The 25,068-nt window shown below is 38.8% G+C and overlaps 1 protein-coding gene and 1 long non-coding RNA gene across 2 annotated transcripts in view; one reads left to right on the forward strand and one right to left on the reverse strand.

Annotated features, from left to right (window-relative positions):
- Positions 1 to 25,068, forward strand: part of LOC144688465 (uncharacterized) — a 39,676-nt gene that overhangs the window by 8,111 nt on the left and 6,497 nt on the right. The gene's annotated exons all lie outside the window — the stretch shown is intronic.
- The window catches only part of LOC144688464 (CDK5 and ABL1 enzyme substrate 2-like), a 46,567-nt gene that overhangs the window by 5,638 nt on the left and 15,861 nt on the right, over positions 1 to 25,068 (reverse strand). Inside the window, exons 2-7 of the mRNA XM_078555053.1 lie at positions 15,632 to 15,724; positions 10,253 to 10,330; positions 6,006 to 6,114; positions 4,802 to 4,958; positions 3,511 to 3,614; positions 777 to 883 (exon numbers count right to left, since the gene is read on the reverse strand). Coding sequence (XP_078411179.1) covers positions 777 to 883; positions 3,511 to 3,614; positions 4,802 to 4,958; positions 6,006 to 6,114; positions 10,253 to 10,330; positions 15,632 to 15,724 — 648 coding nt within the window. The remainder of the gene's footprint in view (positions 1 to 776; positions 884 to 3,510; positions 3,615 to 4,801; positions 4,959 to 6,005; positions 6,115 to 10,252; positions 10,331 to 15,631; positions 15,725 to 25,068) is intronic.

The raw sequence follows: 25,068 nt of genomic DNA on the forward strand, positions 1-25,068 counted from the left end.
ACAATTAGGGATGGGCAATAAATGCTGGCCTAGCCAGTGACGCCCACATCCCATGAATAAATTTAAAAATAGAAACATGGTTTCAACCAAGCAGAAATGCTACCATAGCCAGGATAGTACTCCTATCCTTGTAAGTGGATGGCAAAAAAATATGCTTGTGACAAATTTCAGTAAATACTGTTTAAAGTATGTAAATAGTTTACTGATAATTTTCTATCTCATCAGTTTAGCTCAGCTTTAGTATCATCACATCCATCCCTAAAGAAGCAACTGAAGTACAAGAGTCACTCAAAGACTATTTGTGATCCTGTAGGTAACTATTCCACACACAGAGTCACCAAGACACAGAGCGGGATGGTCCCACACTTGATCACTAGTCTGTACTGACTTGATCACTAGTCTGCACTGAGTTAACCAATCCGATTTTAGGAGCACAACAACTGTATTTTGTGGTCATGGGGATGGGTGGCAGAGGACAGCCAGGGCTACCACTACCAGAGACACCTGCTTGAAGCAGATGTTGGAAGACAGGACCCAGATCAAATATGAGTGCTGGAGGACAATCAGTGCCTGTGGAACCATAACCCAGCAGGTTCCAATACTTTCATGAAATGGGAGAAAATCAGCAAGAAAAATATAAAAAATTTAAAATTATTGGAAGGAAAACAAAATGATTCTTATAGGTATCATGCATTTGTCCTTAGATTATCTTGTATATGAAAATTATTAAAAGTGTCATATCAGCTTCATATTTTTCTTTCATTTGATAAATTTACCTTCTTATCTTACTAAGCGTCAGCTTAATGTGAGGAAATTTCTCCTTAAAGGTTTCATTCATATCCTTTTTCAGGTCAGACGGCTTTACATATTCAATCACTGTGGTCTGGTAACAAGAAAGAAAATTATTTTGTGTATAATCTAGTGATCAGTTTCAAAATGGCTGGGAATTCCAATTACTCTATAATGTTGAGCATTACATACATAACAAGAGCTATAAACTTCATTGGAAATTAGTAAAAATTTGAAATTGTTGTCAATGTACAAATAAATTTTGCTTGGTGAAGTACCCAATAGGAAGAGCAACTGAATGTTTTCAAGGATTTGCTGAAAAAAAGAATATGTCTAAGCTTTTTATCTTGCATTCATCAGGGCACTTGCAAGAATACCAATATAAGGGGGCAAACAACAATTTATACTGTGAGTGCTGATTGGTTGGCAAGTGGTGTTGCAATGGAAAATGCACCACTGATGGTGACTGACAGTTAACTGCCAAACATTGTTTGAAATTTAAACCAGACAGCTTGACCCTGTTTGGTCAAGGCATTGCCATTGCCCTGAGGAATGATTCAGCGAATGACTTACTTATTTTGTTTAGCTGAAACAGGCATAATGTATGTACATGTTCTTTCTGTCTGCAAAGAACAGGGCCCTGTGTATTAATATATGTAACTTCCAGTACAGGCAAATGCGCCATACTGCAACACCGACTGACAATCTTAAATTGGTTATCAGTGTAATTCTTAGCACATAGAGGATTACTTCGCAAATGTTGTCCAATCGTGGAATCACGTCTAATGTTGGACATTGTATTTTTAGTTTTGCAAGCAGGGGCTGGTTGGGTACGGTCTGTTCCCTGCCCATTGCGAACAGTGGCTGAAACATGCTGTTTGGTACGATCCACCAGTCTTTGGGACGTAGACTAGAAGTCTCTCAGTATTTTTTCTTTGGTGTTCATTTATCCTGGTGGAATTTTGATATGAACACCAAAGAAAAAATACTGAGAGACTTCTAGTTACTGTTTCTCATCAGCTTCAATGGTGCAAAATAATTCTGATGCCATCAACTGAACTGACAGAAGAATCACTATGGCTACAACATACAAGCAGCAAGGGGTTTTCAGTTTGTGCAATGAGCCTATCTTAATAGCAGTCTATTTATGCACATTATGTACAAAAACACATCCCTTCTTCTGATTGGTCCCTGTTAAGCTAGCGATGAATAATATCACAACATTAGCACAAACCATGGCAGATCCATGGCTTGTGAGAAAAGTTACCCGGATTCAACTTTGGAATCAGTTCTCTCACCGTTGAGAAATTGCAAGTGATATCGTGTATATCTACACAAAAACTCATGATAATTGAAGAAAAACAAAGTTTATTTCCCTTTACTCAAACAGTAATGACTTTTAGGGTCAGTAATACACCAATTATTTTTTAAAAGTGTTTGATGGTAATGATTAAATATGAATGACAAAATAATGCCACACTATAATGCAAAGCATGTACAAGCTAAATCAAATTCTCTCATTTCTTTAGAATGTTTGTTACAGAAGACCTACTCTGAATCGCAGGATGGAATGATGAGCCCTCAAGGTATAAACAATGGCTGACAGGGAAAGACCCACTGGTCCAGACAGCCCATCTCGCACAACTACACCCAAAACTATGTCATCTCCTGGGAAAGGTGACGAATTAGATAAACACCCAGACCAGTTTGAAGGGCAGGGGGAGGGGGAAGGAATCTGGCAAATTCCTCTCTAACTCCCCTAAATGATTGGAATTAATCCAGGTGGTCAATCTGGCCCTTTGAGATCTGATCTTTAATAAAAGCTTTCATCTCACAAATGGCTTCCTTGGTAAGACTATTTTTATTCATCTAACAGTCCACTCAAATTAAATTAAATGCAACCAGCACATATAACATAGCTGACCAGGTTTCATGCAACATTAGTGACACTGTATTCTACAATGGTAAAACTATTGCATATGGGTGCTTCGTCACTATAAATCCACAGTACCTCCATACCAAAACATTACACCAAACTATATAAAATGTGTCCAAACAAACAAGATTCCCAATTTATTCAAGTTTTCAACAGCACTGCAATCATTTCTCCTCTCAGTCATGATCTATCAGTAAAACACCAAAAGAGTAGCATTCAGAACAAAAATTAAATCATTAATATTGGTATAACAAAAAGAGGAATCTCAGTCCACCTCCACAAATTCAATGGTATAGATTTCAACAATTTCAATTAATTTACCTGTAATGAAATAATGGTGGGTAAAAGCAACAATCCATAATCACTTACCATTGTGAATTGTCATACAAATCATGACAAGTTTCAGTGGTGCAACATTCTACACTTACATCAAAAACGACTTGGCTTACTATAAATAAGTTTATGTTAAAGCAAAAAAAAACTGCAAAATCACTTTGGTGTATTACTGACCCTAAAAATCATTACTATTTGAGTAAAGAGAAATGAACTTTGTTTTTCTTCAAAGATATTTTTCATTTTAAATCTATATAAAACAATGTTTCTTCCTTTCTAAATTATTCAATAATTAATATTTAACAACACAAATCCAAAGAGGAATTATAGTCAGTTTTGGTTGAAAATGATTTTAAACACCATGCAGTGGATCAAAGGAAATTGGTATACTTCTACAGAATTGGAAGTAGAAAATTGCATTTGGAACACAGCTGAATATTCAAAAATATTACCATATATGATGCAAAGATCAGAACCCGTTTGTGTTTTCCACATGGCCACTGGGGGTCATCAAGAAGATTTGGATCATATTCAATTAAATCTCCAGCATCAGTACCTAGATGAAGACAGCAAACAACACAGGCCTGAGACATGTACCGTTATTTTTGGATGCTCAATATGCACAAGTTTAACATTGCCAGATTAATTGGCTTTCAGCATAACCAACACTCAGAAAATCTCAAGCAATTTAGGAGGCAGTACAGCATTTTTTCTCCTTATTCTTTATTAATTTGCATGTTATCAACTTATTTCTTTATTCTAGCAAGAGCAGTATTTGTTGCCGATCCCTAATTGACCTTGAACTGAATGGCAGAGGCAGTTCAGAGTCAACCACATATTTTGGGTCTGGAGTTACATGTAGGCCAAGCCAGGTAAGGAAGGCAGATTTTCTTCCCTAAAGGACATTAGTGAACCTGATGGGTTTTTATGACAATTGTTGATAGTTTCATGGTCACCATTACTGAGTCCAGCTTTATATTCCAGATTTTGTTAACTGAATTCAAATTCTACCAGCTGTCGTGGTGGATTCAAACCTGTGTCCCCAGAGCATTAGCCTGGGCCTCTGCATTACTAGTTCAGTGACAATACTACTACACCATCATCTCCCCCTAAACTTTGCCTTGGAACACAATGCAAACCAAGCAGTGTGATCCAAAGCTGTGTCTTCCATTGGTCTTACCACTCAAAATATATTTTCAGCAGAGCCACATACAGGAAAAAGAGCCAAATTTAACAGGGATTATTGTGCACAGATTTGGGTGGCTGAAGCTATTCACCATTTTCTACACTTCAGACAAATGTTTAATGCAAATATTTAAAATATGCATGAAGAAAAATGTAACTTTGAATAAACTAAGAGTTTAGGAAATCAACTTCAGTACAGCTAGAACAAATTGGTATTCCCAGAGGAATTTAAAGTCTATTAAAAACATGCAAGAGCTAAGACTTTGGTTTTCTTTTTTAACAAAGATGCACGGCATTGAAAGTCAAATCACATAGCACATGACTTTTCCATTTTTTAAAAATCAATAAGGAAACAGCAATTATGCAAATGTATCTCAGGTCCAAAGTACCTGTATGAATACATATACAAGTCAAAACTTTGTCAACGTAAACATTGAAAAAACATGGTTATATAGTAGATTATGTTTAGACTGTAAAACTCCCAGACTATCCAAACAGCAATTTAGTACATATTTTCCTTCCGAATAATACTTCAGTTGTATACCGCTTTTATTTTACCTAATTCCAGTGCTATCGTGGCAGTTCCATGTCTTCCTGGTGTAAAATTCCGATGCACACTATTTCGAACCTGTGCTATTGAAGCTGAAACCTCAGGTAGAGCTTTTGGCATCATAAAGGCATTGGTCGGAAAAAGGAACTGTGCATATGAAACTGACTGTGAAACAGTAAGAAATTTACAGTAAACAATGTTATTACTCCCTGTTCTATTATAATGTCTAAAGAAATGTCACTCAAAGTTTTGTAGCTCACAATTAAGTTACAAAATTGTGTATCTACAAATCTCAATGAGGGCAAGACAGAACCACTTCAAATTTCAGATAGTACAACCTAATATAGGAATTCAGATCCAGCAATACTGCTTCATGATTGGTAGAAATACATTTATCATGGCCCAGACTTACATTGGTTAATCATACAACGCTGGACTCTTCGCAGTTATTGAAGTAACTTTAACTTAGGAGTATTATTTAACTCAGCTTGCAAACTATACAACTATTTCATTGAAAGAACTACCTTTTAATGACAAAGCAAAATGAGAAACAACCATTAATTGGGCTTAAAACAGAAGGTGCTGGAAAACCTCAGCCGTTCTGGCAGCATCCGTGGAGAGAGACACAGAGTTAACGTTTTGAGTTGAATGACTTTTTCTTCGGAACCCAGCTCTGAAGAAGTCATTCGACTCAGAACGTTAATTCTGTTCTCTCTCCACAGATGCTGCCAGGCCGGCTGAGGTTTTCTACTTTGTTTTTATTTCAGATTTCCAACATCAGCGGTATTTTGCATTTATTGATTGGGCTACTTTGTCTATACATGCTGGGAAACATTTTAATTTTCAATTTGGACAAAAAATAATATCAAAGGGTTTTAAACAACTCAGCACTGTACATCCTAACTTAAATTTTATAGGTAATTTTTAGTGCAGCTCTTTCCAGAATAATTTAAAAAAGAAACCATGGCAATTAATTCAGTTTTTTGCACAAATGTTATTCTAAAAGTTAGGAGGATGGGGTAATTCAGATATGACCAGGATTCCAATAAGCCTAAATTTATTGTTTTGCTGCTACATTCACAGATCAGCAATTATTTTAGACCCTGCATGTATATTCAAACATTGAGTGAAAACCTTCCCGAAATATATTCATCCTTTACGCATCTTAAAAGCTCATACCAGACTACCTTATACAATATATATAAGTGTCACCTTTACATCTGCACCAAGTTCAACTCCATCAAGCCCAAGCAGCATGTCTGTTGAGGATGAAACACCACCAGAAGGGTTACGTTGCCTTGGTCCTTCCAGTTTGTTGTCTCTGTGTAAAGAAAATGTTAAATCCAGCTTCTTGCAAGCAGTTAGAAAACACTGAAGATATGTATAAGGAGTGGTCTACACATGTAATAGCTGCAACCTACACAATGAAAGGAATTTGTTCCCTTTATAGTTCATTCAGAAATCAAAGCTGCATGCCAACAGGAAGTGCTTTCACAAAGAACAATAAAAAGCTTGAGAAGCTTATCAAACTTGCATCACGCTGCAAAACCAGGATTTTGAATATCAATTATTCACTGGTTGTTTTGCCCCTAACAGACCCAAATGAATTTTGAACTGCAGTTTACCAGAATAAACTTCCCAAACTCAAACTGAAACTTGATCACAAGGGCTTTTTCCTGATAATGGAGAAAACAATACACAATTTTCCTATGGATGTGCCAGCTTTAATTTTCCATTCTGCCCTTTGCAGAATGCTTGCTGCAGTTTCCTCTTCAAAGTATCCGTTCCCATGGTAGTGGCCCCATAAATTACAAAAAGGAAGACAGACTATTTATGAATGCAACATCCCCACCCCCCCAAACCCCCACCCCGCCATAGTATAAAATCATTACCAACAAAAATGTGAATATCTAAGATATTAATGTAATTAAAATTACCAAAGATTTTACACTTTTGCATTGTATTTTGGGCATTTAATGGATAATACTGTAAAAACTAAAAAGCAGAAGATTGCAGTTTCAGCAGCACCAGTCCTGCTGCCAGCGTTAACAGCATCAAAAGCTGTTGGTGGTACAGTTTCAGGCTACCTCTTCAGAAAATATTCAGAACTTGGGTCTTTTCCTTTCCAGCTAGTGAAAAAATTATCACATTTACACCACAAAAATACACCATATGCGCCAAGCAGTAACAGAAACAGATCAGTTTAAACATTTGGTCTCATCAACAATTCAAATGTTTGCAAATCTAGATGCTAAGCAATAGCCATTTAGGTACATACTTTATGCAATTAGTGCACTATTCTCAGAAGAGTGTCAATACAGCACATAGGGGTAAAGACAGATTGAGTCTAGAAATCGGTACGCAGGGATAGGCAATAAAATACACTTGTATAATGTGTGCGTCAAATCTATTTAAGCAACTTGTTAAAAAAATTCCAACCTAATTAACACAAGCTGACCAGCCTTCAAAGTGATAGATCATTCTAGTTTAGGATGAAGCGGTAAGTGTAAATTAAAGGCAATAATTTTTTCAACAGAAACCACAAGTGGAACATTTTTAATCTGGTCATTAATATTTTCTTAACTGGCAAAGTAATTCAACTAATATTGGGAAGACCAAAGCCACCATCTTTGGTCTCTGCCATAAACTCCATCCCTTAAACACTGACTCCATCAGAAGAATATGGACACCAGCTGCATGGGAACATTACCACCTGTAAATTACCTGCCAAGATTTAAAGTAAATGGCAAAAGGAGCAAAAGCGACCTGAGGAAAAACGTTTTCACACAGTGAATTACTGGGGTCTGGAATGTACCTCCTGAGAGTGTGGTGGAGGTAGGTTCAATCGAGGCATTAATTCAAAAGGGAATTAAGCTGTTATCTGAAAAGGGAGAGAGTGCAGGGTTGCGGGGAGAAGGCAGGGGAATGGCACTAGTTGAATTGCTCATTCAGAGAGCCAGTGCAGACGGCCTCATTCTGTGCTGTGACAAGTCTGAGATTCTGTGTTGTCAAGCGCCATGCTGGCTTGGAAATCCATCACCGTTATTTCACTGTCTCTGGGTGGGAGAGTGGATTTTTTAAAGATATTTTTGCGGAATATTGTATTATTCTGTAAAGAAGGCTGGGTGTGTCTGTGTAAGAGATTTAACTAAGCTGGGCAGTTTGATAGCAGTCAGGTTGTCTGGGGGGTTTAAACACCACATCTTGCAGGAGTTCCATGGGCAAACAGTAGTGGGAATATTATATTTTATTGACCCCGAAAGCAAAGACAAGATAGAGTCATAAAAAAATTTATATTTGGAAGGATTTGAATTTCAAAGAGGTGTGAGAACAATGGAACTGGAGATGAAAGGGAAAAGGGGTATTTTAGAGTTACTGTGGATAGCTGGAGTAGCTGTTGAGCTGGAGCTATTTAAGCTGTTGAGCTATAGCTGGAGCTTTCAGCTAGGAGAGGATACAGTTTGAATCAACCATCCAGACAAGCCAGAAGAGTCTTGGGCTGCGGCAAGCAGTTTTATTCTGAAGTGGATTCCACCGCACAGTGAAAAAGGGTAAAGGTCATGCAATATGCCTTTATTGAAGCTACAGCAGTTTACTTTGTGTAATATTATTGGATTTCTTTTCATCGTAGACATTTATAAGGGAGTGTTGCCTGGAAGGTGTTTACTTGCGGGTTTGACCAAGTAGAGAGTTCTTAGGGGAATGTTTTGTAAGACTAACCTTAATTGCATAACTGTAATCTTGTGTGCTTAAATTTTATTAAAACAAAAGAAAACTTTTTTAATTTTTAAAATCACAAAAGTTCTACTGGACCTCTTACTGCTGAGGTCAGTACATCGTCTTCTCGGTTTCAGAATACAAAAAAAAGGGTATGGCCCACAAGTTGCTTCCCTCTGGGATTTGGTTTGTGCAGCAATTAACACCAGCTGTGGTCATAACACTGGGTTAAAATCCTGAAAGTCCCTATGTAATAGCACTGTGGGTATACATACATCACATGAACTGCAGCGATTCACCACCATCTCTAAGGAGAATCACAGACGGGTAATAAATGCTGGCCTTTCCAGTGACACACACCCCAAGGATGAAGAAAAAGTTCCTTTTCATTGCAAATGTCTATATGATGATGAGCATCTGTTCTCAACCTTGGTGTCAACCCTTGATTCCGAGTTGAACTTCTGATCACATATCTGCACCATCATTAAGATCACTTATTTCCATCTCTTCTCCTGCCTCAGTTCATCTGCTGCTGAAACCTTTATCCATGCTTTTGTTACCTCTAAACTTGTTTATTCCAATCCTAGCTGACCTCCCACATTCTGGCCTTCAAAAACTTGAGGTCATCCAAATCTTTGCTGCTCATCTTACACCAAGTTCTGCTGACCCATTACCACTATACTTGTTGACCTATGTTGGTTCTCAGTTCAGCAGCACTTGTCACAGAGGTCTACAGCACAGAAAAAGGCCCTTCGGCCCATCGAGTCTGTGCCGGTCAAACAAGTATTTTACTAATCTAATCCCATTTCCAGCACTAGGCCCATAGCCTTGTATGCCATGGCATTGCAAGTGCACATCCAAATACTTCTTAACTGTTATAAGGGTTTCTGCCTCTACCACCCTTTCAGGTAGTGAGTTTCAGATTCCCACCACCCTTTGGGTGAAAAAAATTCTTCTTCACATCCCCTCTAAACCTCCTGCCCCTTACCTTAAATCTATGCCCCCTGGTTATTTTGATTTTAAAATTCTCATTCTTGTCTTCAAATACCTGCCTTCTCATTTCTAATCATCTCCAGCCCTACAACTCTCAGATATATCTGCAATCCTCCAATTTTGAACACCCCTGGTTTTCAGTCACTCCAAGATGGCTGCATCTTCAGCTGCCAAGGTCTTAATCTCTGGAATTTCCTCCATAAACCTCTCTGCCTCTCTTTCCACCTTCAAATGATCCTTTAAACTTAACTCTTTGACCAAGCATTAGGTCACCTGCCCTAATATTTCCTTATGTGACTCTGTGTCAAATTTTCTTTTGATAACATGCCTATGAAGCATCTTGGAATGTTTTACAGGAACTTTGCTAAAGGGGCTACATAATTGCAAGTTGTTGTTGTTTCTGGTGGTGGTGCAAAGCTGTTTCAGCTTCATAAGATTGACAGTATAAATTAGGTATTAAGGTCCAAACTGACTTTGAAGTGGAGCAAAACTTCTTCACCCGGGGCCTATCACCATACTCTGGCCTCAGCTCCGGGTTGGAGTCAGGTTTCTGGCTTTATTTACACTATGAACTGCAGTTTCAGTGCAAAGCAAAATTGCTTTAAACTGATGCCACAGTGTGGCCTTAAAGCGCCTTTAAAATGAATTATGTTTCACTTGTGTAAAATGAAGTTTTAGAAAAACTGATTATTTTAACCAGTACAGTAGAAAATTGCAACTTTTGAATTCAGTTGAAAAAATATTCTTACCCAGTGTTGTTAAATTCTCCATAAGGCAGTACAGAAAAAGCTGAGCACAGTGATCTTTTAGCACAGATGAGAACTATCCTTAAATGAAACCAATAAAAATCAGATATTAGTTGACAATTGCATACAGGGCTACATGTAGCAGACAGTACAAGGGTAGTTATTAAATGTAACATTTACATACCTTAACTTGAAACCTATTCAGAGAAAACTATTTTGCTGTAGTGTATGTAACTATGAAATTTAGGCAATATCCCATTTGTCCACAATATAATAAAACCATTCACAAATTGTGCATTGGCTCTGGCCACATAGTTTGAATATTTGGATATGCAAGTTTTAGAGGACTGGAGGGTTGCTTAATTTAGCATCTCTGCTCAAAGGAAACAGATAACCAGATTAACAAAAAGCAAGCCAACCCAACCTGCTTGTATACACTCAGAAATGGGATAAAATTATTACTTCTTTAGGTTTAGTTAAGAGCAGCAAACTCAGATTTGTAAAAAATCAAGCCTTTTCTGATAGGTTACTAGAGCTCTTTGAGGAAATAATGGAGTGAATTGATGCATGAAATTTAGTGATGTTGTGCATATGGGGTTCCAAAAGGCATTTTGATAAGGTATCTGGAAACATTGAGCCAGGGATGTGGTAGCATAGATGGGAAGTTATACGACAGAAAACCAAAGATGATGATTAACAGATATTTTTCAGACTGGAGAGGGTAAATAACAGGGTACTTTAGGGCAGTGTTGAGACCAACATCTTCTAAATATATATGTCACAATTTATAGGAGAGACTAAATCAAAATTTACATATAGAAATCAGACGAGCTATGACAAGAACTTCAGGAATACAGATATAGGTTAGTCGATTTGACAAGAACTTCAGGAATACAGATATAGGTTAGTCGATTGGACAGATAGGAGTCATTTGAAATTGTGAAGTAAATATATTCACTGGTTAGGCTGCAATTGGAATAGTGAGTCTGTTTTTTGCACTTTATGGTGGGGCAAAGAGTTAAAGCCCTGGAGAAGGTACAGATAAGATTCATTATGATATCATGGGTGAACTTTCATTAGGGGAAACTACAGAAACTGGAACTCCTTTTATCAAAAGGAGGTCTAAGAGGAAATTTGATAGAGCTGTTGAAAATTCCTTCAACAGCACCATCCAAAATTGCAACCTCTACCACCAAGAGCAGCAAGGGGCAGCAATGCATGGTGACAACATCATCTGCTATTCCCCTCCAAATCAGAGACCCACTTGATTTGGAACTATTTTGCTGTTCCTCCATCATCACTGTGTCAAAAATCCTGGAACTTCCTCCCTAACAGCAGTGCAGGTTCACCTACACCACATAGCAGCAGTTCAAGACGATGGCTCACCACCACCTTCTCAGGGGCAATTAGGGATGAATAAAAAATGCTGGACTTACAAAGAATACCCACATCCCAGGATTGAATAAAAACTATGACTCTTTGGTTAGGCAAATGGGAAAAATATTTCCACTGGATGGTGGGCTAAAAATTATGAAAAGAATGCAGGGAGAGGTTAAGATTTTGTTTTTCAAATATATATAGATTGCTTTAGTGAATTTTGTATCCTATCAAAAACAGCATAATCCATAGTGGCTGTTCAAAGGGAGCTGATAAATACTTGAAAAAACATAGAAAACTAGGGGCATGGATTTTAATGTATAGATTTTCTGGAGAAATTGTACAGGTATGAACAGCCGATTGGCTTCCTTCTGCACTATAAAATTCTACAATTGTGATATATTTTCTACATTCTATTGTTACTTGATCATTATTTTGTTTTTGCCTTGGAGAGTATTGTTTAAAAATAATTAGAAGTAGCTGAGTTACATAATGCTCAGTTAAGTCAGTGTATATCAACTTCACAGTAGATCCAAAGAAAAAGATGCTGTATTATGAAATCCATTCTGCACATTTAAATAATATTATGCATCACAAAGATTAATGCTGCGTGTTGGCAAAAGGCCAAGGCCATGAGGACAAGAAAAAAGGAAAGGGAGAAGCAGGATAGTGGCAAGGGGTGGGGTGGAGGGAGAAATAGGTTGTACAGGCATTAATTATTTCCCTCATTGAAGTAAGGTATTGGTGGCATTGTCACCTGAGAAATGTGCCACACACAAATAATACTAAGGTTCAGAGTTGAACTTGGGCTGAGCAGACATGCAAATATACACATCACTTCTGCTGTAAATAAGCATATATCATGAACAAGTACTCGTCTTTGAAGGTGGACAAAATGCAGTAATTTCACTGCAAAAATTACCCAAGTATAATAGGAAAACAATTCAAATTTGACATCTGAATATTCTGAACGGATTAAGTTTTTATTATGAGTCTAGTTAAGGGTTCTTTGCAATACGCGATCGAATGAAAAAAGTAGCAAGCTAGATGGAGATTTAAAGCATTATGTAAAGTTGCTGACTATCTGAAGCTGGACAGGTGGCTGAGGTGGTGGTGGACGAGCATTTTAGTGATAGCGACCACAACACGGTACAGTTTAAGTTTGTTATGGACAAAGAAATCGACAAGCTGCAAAAAAAATCTTTTGGATTGGGGGAGAGTGGATTTTAATAAAATAAGGCAGGATCTGGCCAAGGTAGACCTGGAACAGTTACTTGTGGGGAAATCTACAGAGGAACAGTGGGGGGTGTTCAGAAAGGAAATGGGAAGGGTACAGGCTCAACATGTTCCCTCTAGGGTGATAGGAAGGAGTAACAAGCCCAGAGAACCATGGATGACCAGAGATATTCAGGTTACGCTGAGAAGGAAAAGAGAGGCTTTTAGCAGGTACAAGGGAAGCAAATCAGCAGAGGTATTAGTGGAGTACAGACAGTGCAGGGTGGAGCTTAAGAAAGCAATTAGGAGAGCAAAGAGGTGATATGAGAAAGCTCTGGCTGGTAAGAGTAGGGAAAATCCCAAGATATTCTATAAGTATATCAATGGGAAGAGGATAACCAGGGAAAGTGTAGGGCCCATAAGGGACCAAGGGGGCAATCTATGGGTGGAGCCAGAGGACATCGCTAGAGTGTTGAATGAATACTTCACATCCGTCTTCACCCAAGAGAATGAGGATGAAGGTATTGAACTCGGGGAGAGAGACTGCGAGGTTCTTAAGCAAATTGATATAGGGAGTGACATGGCATTGGAGGTGTTGGCAAGCTTAAAAGTGGACAAATCTCCAGGTCCGGATGATTTGTGTCCCAGACTGCTGAGGGAGGCAAGGGAGGAGATCGCAGGGGCTCTGACCCAAATTTTTAATTCCTCTCTGGCCACAGAGGAGGTGCCAGAGGACTGGAGAACAGCTAATGTGGTTCCACTATTTAAGAAGGATTGTAGAGATAAGCCAGGGAACTACAGGCCAGTGAGTCTCACATCAGTGGTAGGTAAACTATTGGAGAAATTTCTGAAGGAGACTATCTATCTCCACTTGGAGAGGCGAGGTTTGATCAGAGATAGTCAGCATGGCTTTGTCAGAGGGAGGTCATGCCTAACAAATTTGATTGAATTTTTTGAGGAGGTGACCAGGTGTGTCGATGAGGGTAGTGCAGTTGATGTAGTTTATATGGATTTCAGCAAAGCCTTTGACAAGGTCCCACATGGGAGACTTATAAAGAAGGCAAAGGCACATGGGATACAGGGTAATTTGATAAGGTGGATTCAAAATTGGCTTAGTTGTAGGAGGCAGAGGGTGATGACAGAAGGATGCTTTAGTGACTGGAAGCCAGTGACCAGTGGCGTACCACAGGGATCTGTGCTCAGTCCCCTATTATTTGTCATTTATATAAACGACATAGTTAACTATGTGGGGAGTAGGATTAGTAAGTTTGTGGATGACACAAAGATTGGCCGGGTGGTTAACAGTGAAATTGAGTGTCTTGGGCTACAGGAAGATATAGACGGGATGGTCAAATGGGCAGATGAGTGACAGATGGAATTTAACCCTGAAAAGTGTGCGGTGATACACTTTGGAAGGAGTAATTTGACAAGGAAGTATTCATTGAACAGCATGGCACTAGGAAGTTCTGAGGAACAAAGGGACCTTGGCGTGTGTGTCCATAGATCTCTGAAGGCGGAGGGGCATGTTAGTGGGGTGGTAAAAAAGGCATATGGGACACTTGCCTTTATCAATCGAGGCATAGATTACAAAAGTAAGAAGTCATGTTAGAGTTGTATAGAACCTTGGTGAGGCCACAGCTGGAGTACTGTGTGCAGTTCTGGTCGCCACATTATAGGAAGGATGTGATTACACTGGAGGGGGTGCAGAGGAGATTCACCAGGATGTTGCCTGGGATGAAACATTTAAGTTATGAAGAGAGGTTGGATAGACTTGGGTTGTTTTCGTTGGAGCAAAGAAGACTGAGGGGCAACCTGATCGAGGTGTACAAGATTATGAGGGGCATGGACAGGGTGGATAGGGAGCAGCTGTTCCCCTTAGTTGAAGGGTCAGTCACAAGGGGGCATAAGTTCAAGGTGGGGGGCAGGAGGTTTAGGGGGGATGTGAGGAAAAACATTTTTACCCAGAGGGTGGTGACGGTCTGGAATGCACTGCCTGGGAGGGTGGCGGAGGTGGGTTGCCTCACATCCTTTAAAAAGTACCTGGATGAGCACTTGGCATTTCATAACATTCAAGGCTATGGGCCAAGTGCTGGTAAGTGGGATTAGGTAGGTAGGTCAGGTGTCTCTCACGTGTCGGTGCAGACTCGAAGGGCCTCTTCTGCACTGTGATTCTGTGATCTTCACTCTCCCCAGATAGTGCACGTTTTGTTAAATGGCTGCCTATTTGGTTGCGAGAATGTTGCTAATTTAAATACCCACACAGGTATGAAACATGGGCAGAGTATAGAACATCTATAAACTTTCAGACTATGTCATTACAAAAAGAAAAATGGTTTGCAAATGTTCTACCAATTTTTGTGGTCAGTAATCTCACTGGAAAAGGATTTCTAGAACTTGGGGCTCCGATTAAGGATATATTTACCATAAAAGTTTGTCCATCTGTACAAAAGGGTTGAAGCTCTGCGCTAACATATCAAGGCCACTTTTTAAATAAAACGTCTCACCCACTTTTCTGTCAGGTTGGGTCCACAACTCAATATTCAGGCTACATTTAGACTAGGAACACAGCAGTAATGCAAAATAAAACAGTCGCTACTAATTGTAGTTAGTATTGGTGCAAATGCAGCCCAAACGTATAACCCTTGATAAACACAAAGCCACGGGATATCAAGAGGAAAGTTACATATATTTAACAAGTGTTAAGATACACCAATCCACAATGGTTATTGCTTCTCATGCCATTTGCATAAGTCACCACCGAAAGTGGTAAATGCCTATTATATTAATTACCTGCTATTTCTCGTGTCATATTGCCGCATATTTTTGATAAAGTGAACTTTCTTTGTGATTTTTGGAAGGGGAGATCCTGAAGAGGTTCTGCTTCTGCAAAATATAAAAGTTCATTGAATAATGGCACTGAGAATTATGTGACTGAAGCTGAGCAGACAGAATTTGTTTTAGCAAAATCAACAAAAACTGCAGTTACTGAGTCAGTTATTGAGGTAGATATATCATCTTTGGCCTGACATCTCTATTACACTTTTGCAGCTGAGAATCTATACAAATAATACTTCATGTTGTGAAAATATTATTGAAACTTTGGTGGGGTGGATGGAGGAGGGAAGAAACAGCAGGTCCAGATTTAAACCAAGGTCCATCCTTCTTCAACTTTCCTTTCATTTTCTTCAAAGTCTAAGTATATTTAAATAATAATTCATGAATTTTTCCCTCCCTCCACCCCAAAAGATTTGCAATGCTTCTCAATGGTGCTGTATCAGTGTATTCAAAATATCCCATTTGAAATTTGACAAGATGAAAATTTGTGAATTTTCAACAATATATATAATTTTCACACAAATTATATATATTTTTAACATATCACTTGCATATGACAATTTTTTGAACATATTCTAAAGCTAATACAGCAATTCTATAGAATATAAGATTAATATAATTAATCTTATATTAATATAAGATAATAAAACAAAGAAAGTGTACTTTCAAACCTCTTCTCATGACTGCCAGCTAGCTTCAGTAAGCATCGCGGAAACAATCAAATGCTACAAGTTAATTTTTGGCCACAGTGATTTTTTTTCCAGTTCACAACAAGCACACCATAGAAGATTCGCTGTGAACATGTTGGTGGTGTTCACAATGTTCTCAAAATAAAATTGGCTTGTACATTGCATACCTGCTGCAGCTGCAAAAACTGGTCTGAGTCAGTAATTTCTAGCGTGACTGGAGATTAAATCCATTTTGAGAATTGGAGACTTTCTTCCCCACTATAACCCACAAATGATCGGTCAGAGTTGCCATTAAAAATGGACTTTGTTGGATACGCAACACTTACAGTTTCACCCTTGAAGGTCAGTTATAGTTTAGGTGCTAAAACAGCACACACTTCATCACTGTACCCAAAGTGTTGGCATTCGTGGATTATTGTTGACTTCCCAAACCACCCTCACAATCTAAGTTAACCAGCAGCTGCTGGTTATATTGTTGGGCTAATTTATGCTAATTTTACCCCTTTTAAGATTTTCATATTAAAAAAGCAGAAGAGGGTGGAGGTGGTTTGGGAAGTCAACAATAATTCACGAATGCCAACGAAGATGGAAGCCAGTCGCTGGTGACAGCCACAAACTTCACCCCTTTCCCATCGATACAATCCCCTTCCCCCATCAAACACAGGTTGAACCTGGCTGTTTACAATCTTAGTCTCCCATTCATTCCTGAGCTAGGTTTCAGACCACATGTCAGCTTCCATCACAAAAATCACTTCCATCTCTATAACACCATTTGCTTTAACCCTAGTGTAGCCCCACTGTTATAACCAGATAAAAGCCTCAATCACCCCCATAACTGACTATTTCAATATTCTCCTTGCTGACCTCTCATCCTACACATTCCAAAAACGCCACCTTTGCAACAAATCTGTCATGCATGTCCTGCTTTCCCATCACCCTCATCTTCACTGGCCTACACTGACTCTCCATCCCTAACTCTTTACATCCCTCCAAGGTCTTGCTGCACCTTATCGTGGCAATTTCCTCCAGTCTTACACCCTCACCAAACAGTTTCTCTGATGTTATCCTTTCGTGCATCCCTTTCCCCAAAGTCATAAGCCACAATGCCTTCAGCAATTTGGGTTTTACGCTCACTCGGCCTGCTTTTCTTTCGTTAAAAACTTCCATCTCTTTGACCAAGCTTTTCCAATTTCATGGTCCCGACTCAGGTTTTGCTTTCGTAACATCAATTCAGTGCCTTGTTAAAGGTGCTACACAATTGTAAGTTATTGTAGAAATGCCAGTTTCATAACAATGAAGACTGATATTAGAAGACAATTACATGACAATTAAGATAATAAATTATAGGCATTTCCTGTCGCTCTAGAGAACGATAAAATGCAAATTTCAATTATATTTTACTCATTAGTCCAAGAAAGGTAATATTTTAAACAATGGGACAGGCTTGATGGACCAATGGGTTGTGTATGTGTATGTTTTGTGTTAGAATAGTGCTTGGAATATGAAGATTCTGCCACTAACTGGTCACTAGAGTATATTGCTTGCCATTGGCAAAGCACTGATCAGCTAGGTGGAGCTTGTGTTTCTGAATATATGTCAGAATTAATTTCCTACCATTGAAATAAATCAACTTTGCGATCTTATCCGCCTTGCAACTTTCTTATAGGTGAGATAATTATTTCAACCCTAATCCATTTAAAAAATGCCATTAACATTTACGTAAGAACACACACTGCAACCTTTGACTACCATTAGGAAAATTACAGCTAAGCCTCATTACCAATACAGATAGGCATCATTAAAGGTTTAATTCTGAATCACATCTCTAGGAAGAAACGGCCTATCACACCACTTTCTGCAGTGCAATTCTTCTGTCCCTTCCAATAATATTGTTTGAAAAGCACAGGGACTTGCTATGATATTTGCTTGGCAATGCCAGCGACAGTGGCAAAGGCAGTGACAAGGCAGTCTACACTGGTGTTTTCACCACATTATTCACAATCTAATCCTTTAATTTTTGACTGGTCTAAGTTACTTCCACCATTTAACTATCTCCTGCTCTAGCCATCTGACCACATTTTATGCAATTTTGTTACTGTCTTTGCCTCAAGTCTCTTATGTGACATAAATCAGAAATAGGCTATTTATTGCCCTTTATGCTTTATATTAATTCTCTCACTTTTCTCTAAACTCCTTTTCTATAGTTTCTCTAAATTTATAGTTCTTATTTTTATTATCCACCCAATAGAGGTTGTTCTTTTACATTTCAAATTTGATCTAGTTTCCATTATTCATCAATGGAACTCCAACCTTCATCACACTCCTTTTCTCTTCTTAAAAGATAATTCATTTGTACCCTACTGATCGCCTCAACTCCCATCCCAACAATTTGGGTAACGTAATCTCATGAAAAGTTGTGTTCTCCCCCTCCCTCAAGTTTCCTCATTTCTTCTATTTTTCTACTATTACACATTGAGCCTAACTATATTGTGGGCACTACTTCCCAAATACACCCCTATTTTTAGATTTCAATACCCAGAACCATGGTCAGAGAGACAACATATTGTTGAGGCAACATTGAGTAAACAGCCCTAAGAACATTTTTAAAAATAGAAGTCATACATCTTCTACAATTATGTTTGTTATTGTTAATACATAGCTCTAATTGGGCTATAAATATATTCAATTTTCTTTTTGCTGTTCAGTAGACTAATATGGAGTACTGTGACCAATTCCTTTGCTCAATCTGTTTACATGATTTCTCGATTTAAATCCTTATGTACTTATTGCCTCTAATTAATGGCAATCTTTTTCCCTATTCCTTCTGAAAGTTTCATACCGAGGTGTATTTAAAAGCCACTGACTCAGCTGCAGCAATGTTATGATTTTTCTATTTTAAATAAATGATTAGACATCCATTTTTTTTTTCGAATTCTTGGTGATTAATCTATATTTCAGTTTGGATTTCCTTAGTATGTTAACCTCCTCTTTTTTTTGGTTTCCTGTTTTGTTTTTGGTTTCTTGATCCCTCTCCCCCAAGGCTCAAGGCTGAACCAGACTGTTCAAAACCTTGTTGTCATATTTGACTATGAGCTTATGACCACATATCCATGCCATCATTAAGACCACCTATGATAGCCTCCAAAATAGTCTGTCTCTACCCATGCCTCATCTAATCTGCAGCTAAAACCCTATCCATATCTTTGTTATCTCTAAACTTGACTAGTCCAATGCATTCCTGGTTAACCTCCAACGTTCTACACACCGTGAACTTCAGATCATCTGAAAGCCTGCAAGGTGAAATTTTATTCCGTTTGTTACTCTGTCATTCACAGAAAGAGGGGAACAGGAATAGGTCATTCAGCCCCTCAAGCCTATTCCATTCAACGAGATCATGGCTGACCCATGCTCTAACTCCCTCCACCTGCCTGGACTCCATATTCCTTAATATCCTTGGCTAGCAAAAAAATCTACTTTATAGACAGCAAGAAAATCAAGTAGCCTTACTTCATTCATATCTGACCATTTGTCTTACCCGTATTTCAGTCTATCTTTTGGAAAGGTTGGAGAAGTACACGCGCAAAAGACACTACATCCAATTCAAATCACGGGAGGTCCAATTGACACACCCTGGGTTATATCATATAGTTAGGAATTGGGAAGTACAGGTACACTTCTAAACTTAAGGTTCTTTGGACCACTTAGGGTAGTGACCAGAGAGAATATTTAAGTCAGACCAGAATCCTGTACTTGCTTCGTGCATTCGAGCTTAAAATTATTTTTGGCCTGTTTAACCTCTTCCAACTGTCCGTTATCAACAATCTTGAACATTATTTGCCTTTATAAGCAGCCAACTCTGTGCTCTTGGTTTTCTACTCACTTACAATATTAGTTTAAGCTTCCCCCCTACTTAACCTTCTGCGATGATATTAATTCTAGATTTGTTTGTTCAAGTGTAGACCTTCCAATTGGTATAGAAACAGCACTTGAACAAGGTCCAGCTGACATTCCTTACACCTGTGGTCGCCCTGGAAAGATATCAGAAAGTCTCGCGTCATTTAAGTCCTACAGAACACCGGATCCAATTAATTAACTGAGTTTAAGTCCATTTGTGGTTTAAAACCAAGTACATTTCAGCCTTGAAATTCATTTCAGTTCAAACTTCCTACACTCATTCAGCTGTGATTTCATTTGTTAGCCCCTCAGTGCAAGCAACTTGTAAAACTCACAAATTGCCTCAAAGCAACAGTCAGCATAAACAAACAGCAAAAACAAACAGCTAAAGCAAACAGCTAAAGCAAACAGCTAATTCAAACACATGTACCACTTCCAAAAGGACCATTGAGAAATCAAAAGCAAAGGATTTAGGAAGTCTGAGATAAGACAGAAAACGCTGCAAAGCTTTCAGATCAAGCAGCATCTCTTGATAGACAAAAACAGATAATGTATCAGGTTGATCACCTTTCACAGAGTAAAACACAGCCACTTTCCCATCTCCCATCAGGTCAAACTCTCTATTCACTCTATCAACCTCTCGAGACAATGATAGAAGAATGGCATTCCATCAATCTTAGTTTATCTTTACATAAAGAACTCACCTCCCATAATGTGAATGAATATTAGCAGTATTATTTCCAACTGACACTAACCATAGTTTTGCAACCCTCCCCTGCACAGACAACGATGGAAGCCTAGCTTAATTTTCTTACATGGCAAAATGCCCAGAGTACATAATTTATATTTACTTACACCACTCTCTCTCTCAGTTGGAGTTTCGGCCTCAGTCTCAGAACACAAATGAACTGCAGTTATCCTAAGTCACCAACTGAAATGGTACGTCAAGAATATATGATTTCTCTCTGCACGTTGCCATTTTAGTTATCATAATTTTATCCTAGTTAGACGCAATTTAAGCTTGCGCACTTCAAAGCAATCTAAAAGAAAACATGCAAAGAACACAAAATCATATTACTAATTTGGAGATAAATCAGCTTTGAAGGTAGAACTGGTCCAAACAGCACTTTGAGAATCATTGTCATCTATTGTGATTCAATATCTATTTTTGTTAATGAAAAATAGCACTGCAAGTGTGCTGGGGGTAGCCATGGAATTGGATCAGCAGATGACATTCTACCATTCACTGGCAAGAACTTAAATAAGTGTTAATGTCCAGTGTACAGCATATCCTCTTTTTCTGCAATGGATGCTTTCGCTTCGAAAATGCTTGCTGTACGATGCAAAATGAAGTTTAAAGAGGATGTTTGAGAAGAAGCACCTGAATAAACGTCAGCTCCTTATAATGTTCAAAATGGAATACCATACCTGGGCAAAAACAAAACTTTAAAAGGACTAAAATATGCAACAGTAGTGGCATTGCGTTGGAAGGCAACGTCCCCTGTATTTTTTTCTGGAGATGCACAGCCTGTTCATTTTAAAGTGCAGTGCCTTTAAATTTTTTTGCGTGGTAGCTTAAAGGGGACAATGTGAGAGTGGCCTACACATTATTTGAGTTGTTGCATGACGGCACATAGTTTACAGGGAACATTGCTGGTAGGTTCCTTTTTTTAAACTATAGATTTGTACAAGCACATTCCTGACCCAGCATTTTACAACAACTTTCATTTACGTAGCACCCGTGGTGCTTTAAAGGAGCACATTCAGACAAAAATTCAGAGGCAAGGAGAAATTAGGGCAGGTAATCAAACCTGGTTCAAATGGGCAAGTTTTAAGTCATGTCCTAGAAGGAGAAGGACAGGAATTCAAGAGCCTAATGATTCATGAGCTGGCTGAAGGCATGACTGCCAAAGATGGAGCAAAGGAAGTAGGGAATGGACAAGTGACTGGAATTGGAGAATGCTGATTTTTCAAAGGGCTTGGAGGCAGTTACAGAGATAGAACGGGGTGAGGACATGGAGATATTTGGACACAAGGACAAAATTTTAAAATCAAGGCGAACCAATGTAGGTCAGCTACCACAAGGGTTGATGGATAAATGGGAGTTGATACGATTTAGGAATCTGGCAGCAGAATATTGGATGTGCTGATTTATGGAAGATAGGTGGCTGACCAGAACTTTGAAATAGTTGAGACTGGAGGCAACAAAAGCTCAAATGAAGGTTATAACAGATGGACAGAGGTGTGTGATATTATGAAGCAGGAAGTAGGCAGTCTTTGTGATGGAGAGGATATGGGGGTCAGAGCTCTGCTCAAGGTCCACTAGGACACAGATCGCTGAGACACTCACCCTTGGAGAGGATGAAATCAGCCGTTAAGGAACAGTTTGTGGCAGGGTTTCAGTTTTCCCAGTGTTTGATTGGGAGGAAATTGTGGCTCATCCTGGACTGAATGTCAGACAAGTGGTCCGACAACACAGAGGCAATCACTAACTAGTTGGAAGTCCCTTGACTTTTCATTCATGGTTGAATTAGTTCTAAGCCTTAACATTTCTATTTACTGCAAACGTTAAGAGCCAAGCACACGTGATAGCTGTTGAATAATTGTTCCTGAATAGAAACTGACCACAAAATGCCTAGTAACTGGTTTCAGGCAGCAAGAACCAATGGCAAACTTTTCCATCTCACAAGAATCATCAATGTTTGCAAAGAATGTGAAAAATAGATTCAAGGCATGCTTTCCCCCCCATTGCTTTAACTGAAGTACACAACATGCACAGATGCTGGTTGTAAATAAATTAAATTTAACTCAACAATGACCCCAATTTCAAATGCCAACTAAACAATTAGACCAAGAGAGGCTTACAACATTCTTTCTAAACAACCCCTCAGGGAAGGGGTCAACATTGCAGCATTTTTCCCATGCATGTTTTTATAAAAAGGCCATGGGATTAGGACAAACTTTTATTAGCCTACAATGACTGCGGCTGCTCATATCAGAGACATCCAAGACTGTATTTACACTAATAGCTATATGAAGCGGCATCCACTTCACAAGTGTTTTAGGTTAGCTGACCAATGGAAACAATCACATTGATGCTAAGGTTGTGTAAATATAATCAGGGCTGGATTTGATTTTAAACAGTAGTGGCAAAACTCCCTCAAATAGGAAATTTCACAGCATTTCTATTTGATACTATGCGGAGCCTAAATCCAGTGCAATTTCAATTCAGGCGTAAAAAGTTTCCCTAGGGTCAATTTGACATCCTGGACACTTTTATACCCCCCCTCCCCCCACACTATCAATTTGCCCATAACAAGAGTTCCCAAGCTATGCCCTCATTGGTCATTGAAGTGAGTATCATGGAGTCTCAAGGGTTGCACACAAAAGTTAAGTCAGTGTTCCCATTAATTTACATTCACCCACCCCTTTTTCATAAAGCAGCAGTAACTGGATAGAATTCCATTCACCCTGCTATAGAAAGGTTGAACACATTTGCCAAGTTGCACACTTATTGGAAGTGATGCATTTCACTACTGTGTTTCAAATAGGTTATTGTGAATTCTTGCAGTTCCTCTTTGAAAATGACGGAAATCAATAACACGAAAGATTAAAAAGATCAGTCCAAAGGTTCTTGTGACCATCAGATGCCTTACATTGAGGAGACTGGAGGGCTGAATCAATATTGCAACAAGAGAGCAAGCTAGCATAGCATTCCTTTTAAAAGAAGATACATTTTCTATGTCAAACAAATATGGATTTTAAGTACTGTATCTAAAATGTTTTTCCTGAAAACAATTAAAAATGACAATACTCATGCTGGTACAGACAATTCTGAACTGCCAACAGATCAAAAACAGTTGGAAATATCCTGAGAGAGAGACAAGTATTTGAAATCAAAAGCTAAACAGCTTAAAACCAAAACCAAATAAGTATAAACAGGGAGGAATCCTTTAATCATCTCCTAGCTTTCAAAATGTGTCTAATGAAGGTTTTTAAAATATACTTTTAAAACAGTCATTTTACCATAGGATACTTTGCTATTTCCCAGGAACTGAGCAAAGGTAGAGAGTAACAGAGTCAGAATGTACGAATTAGGAGCAGTAGCAACCCATTAGGCCCCTCAAGCCTGCTCTGCCATTCAATAAGACCTTGGCTGATCTGATTGTGGTCTCAACTCCAAACCCACAATTTCTATCACCTAGAAGAACAAGGGCAGTGGACATCTGGGAACACCACCACCTGCAAGTTCCCCTCCAAGCCTCTTACCACCCTGACTTGGAAATATATCACCGTTCCTTCACTGTCGCTAAGTCAAAATCCTGGAACTCCCTTCCAACTCCCCACCCCCCCCCCACTAATAGCACTGTGGGTGTACCTACACCACATGGACTGCAGTGGTTCAAGAAGGCAGCTCATCACCACCTTCTCAAGGGCATTAGGGGATGAGCAATAAATGCTGGCCTAGCCAGCAATGCTCACATCCCATGAACGAATAAAAAAAAGACCTTGATCATGGCTACCAGTGCTTACACAACGTAATGCTACATATCTGAAAGATACCATCAGGAATATGGCACTTCAATCACACAATGTGATCTCTTGCTGTTCGAGGTTAAAACTGGCAGAACTGAACAGACCTTTATCAGTACACTGCACGCACTCTCTTCACCGTCCACTCCCTGTGTAATCTTTCAGTTAGTGTTTGTTTCCACTTAAACTGAACAGATGCAAAGAAATACTTATGTTGCCGCACCCCCCCCCCCCCCACAATATTTATTCTTTTATCATACCATACTCTTAATATCT

The sequence above is a fragment of the Cetorhinus maximus genome, chromosome 13 (genome assembly GCF_964194155.1).
Source record: "Cetorhinus maximus chromosome 13, sCetMax3.hap1.1, whole genome shotgun sequence".
In the NCBI taxonomy this organism is placed as follows: domain Eukaryota; kingdom Metazoa; phylum Chordata; class Chondrichthyes; order Lamniformes; family Cetorhinidae; genus Cetorhinus; species Cetorhinus maximus.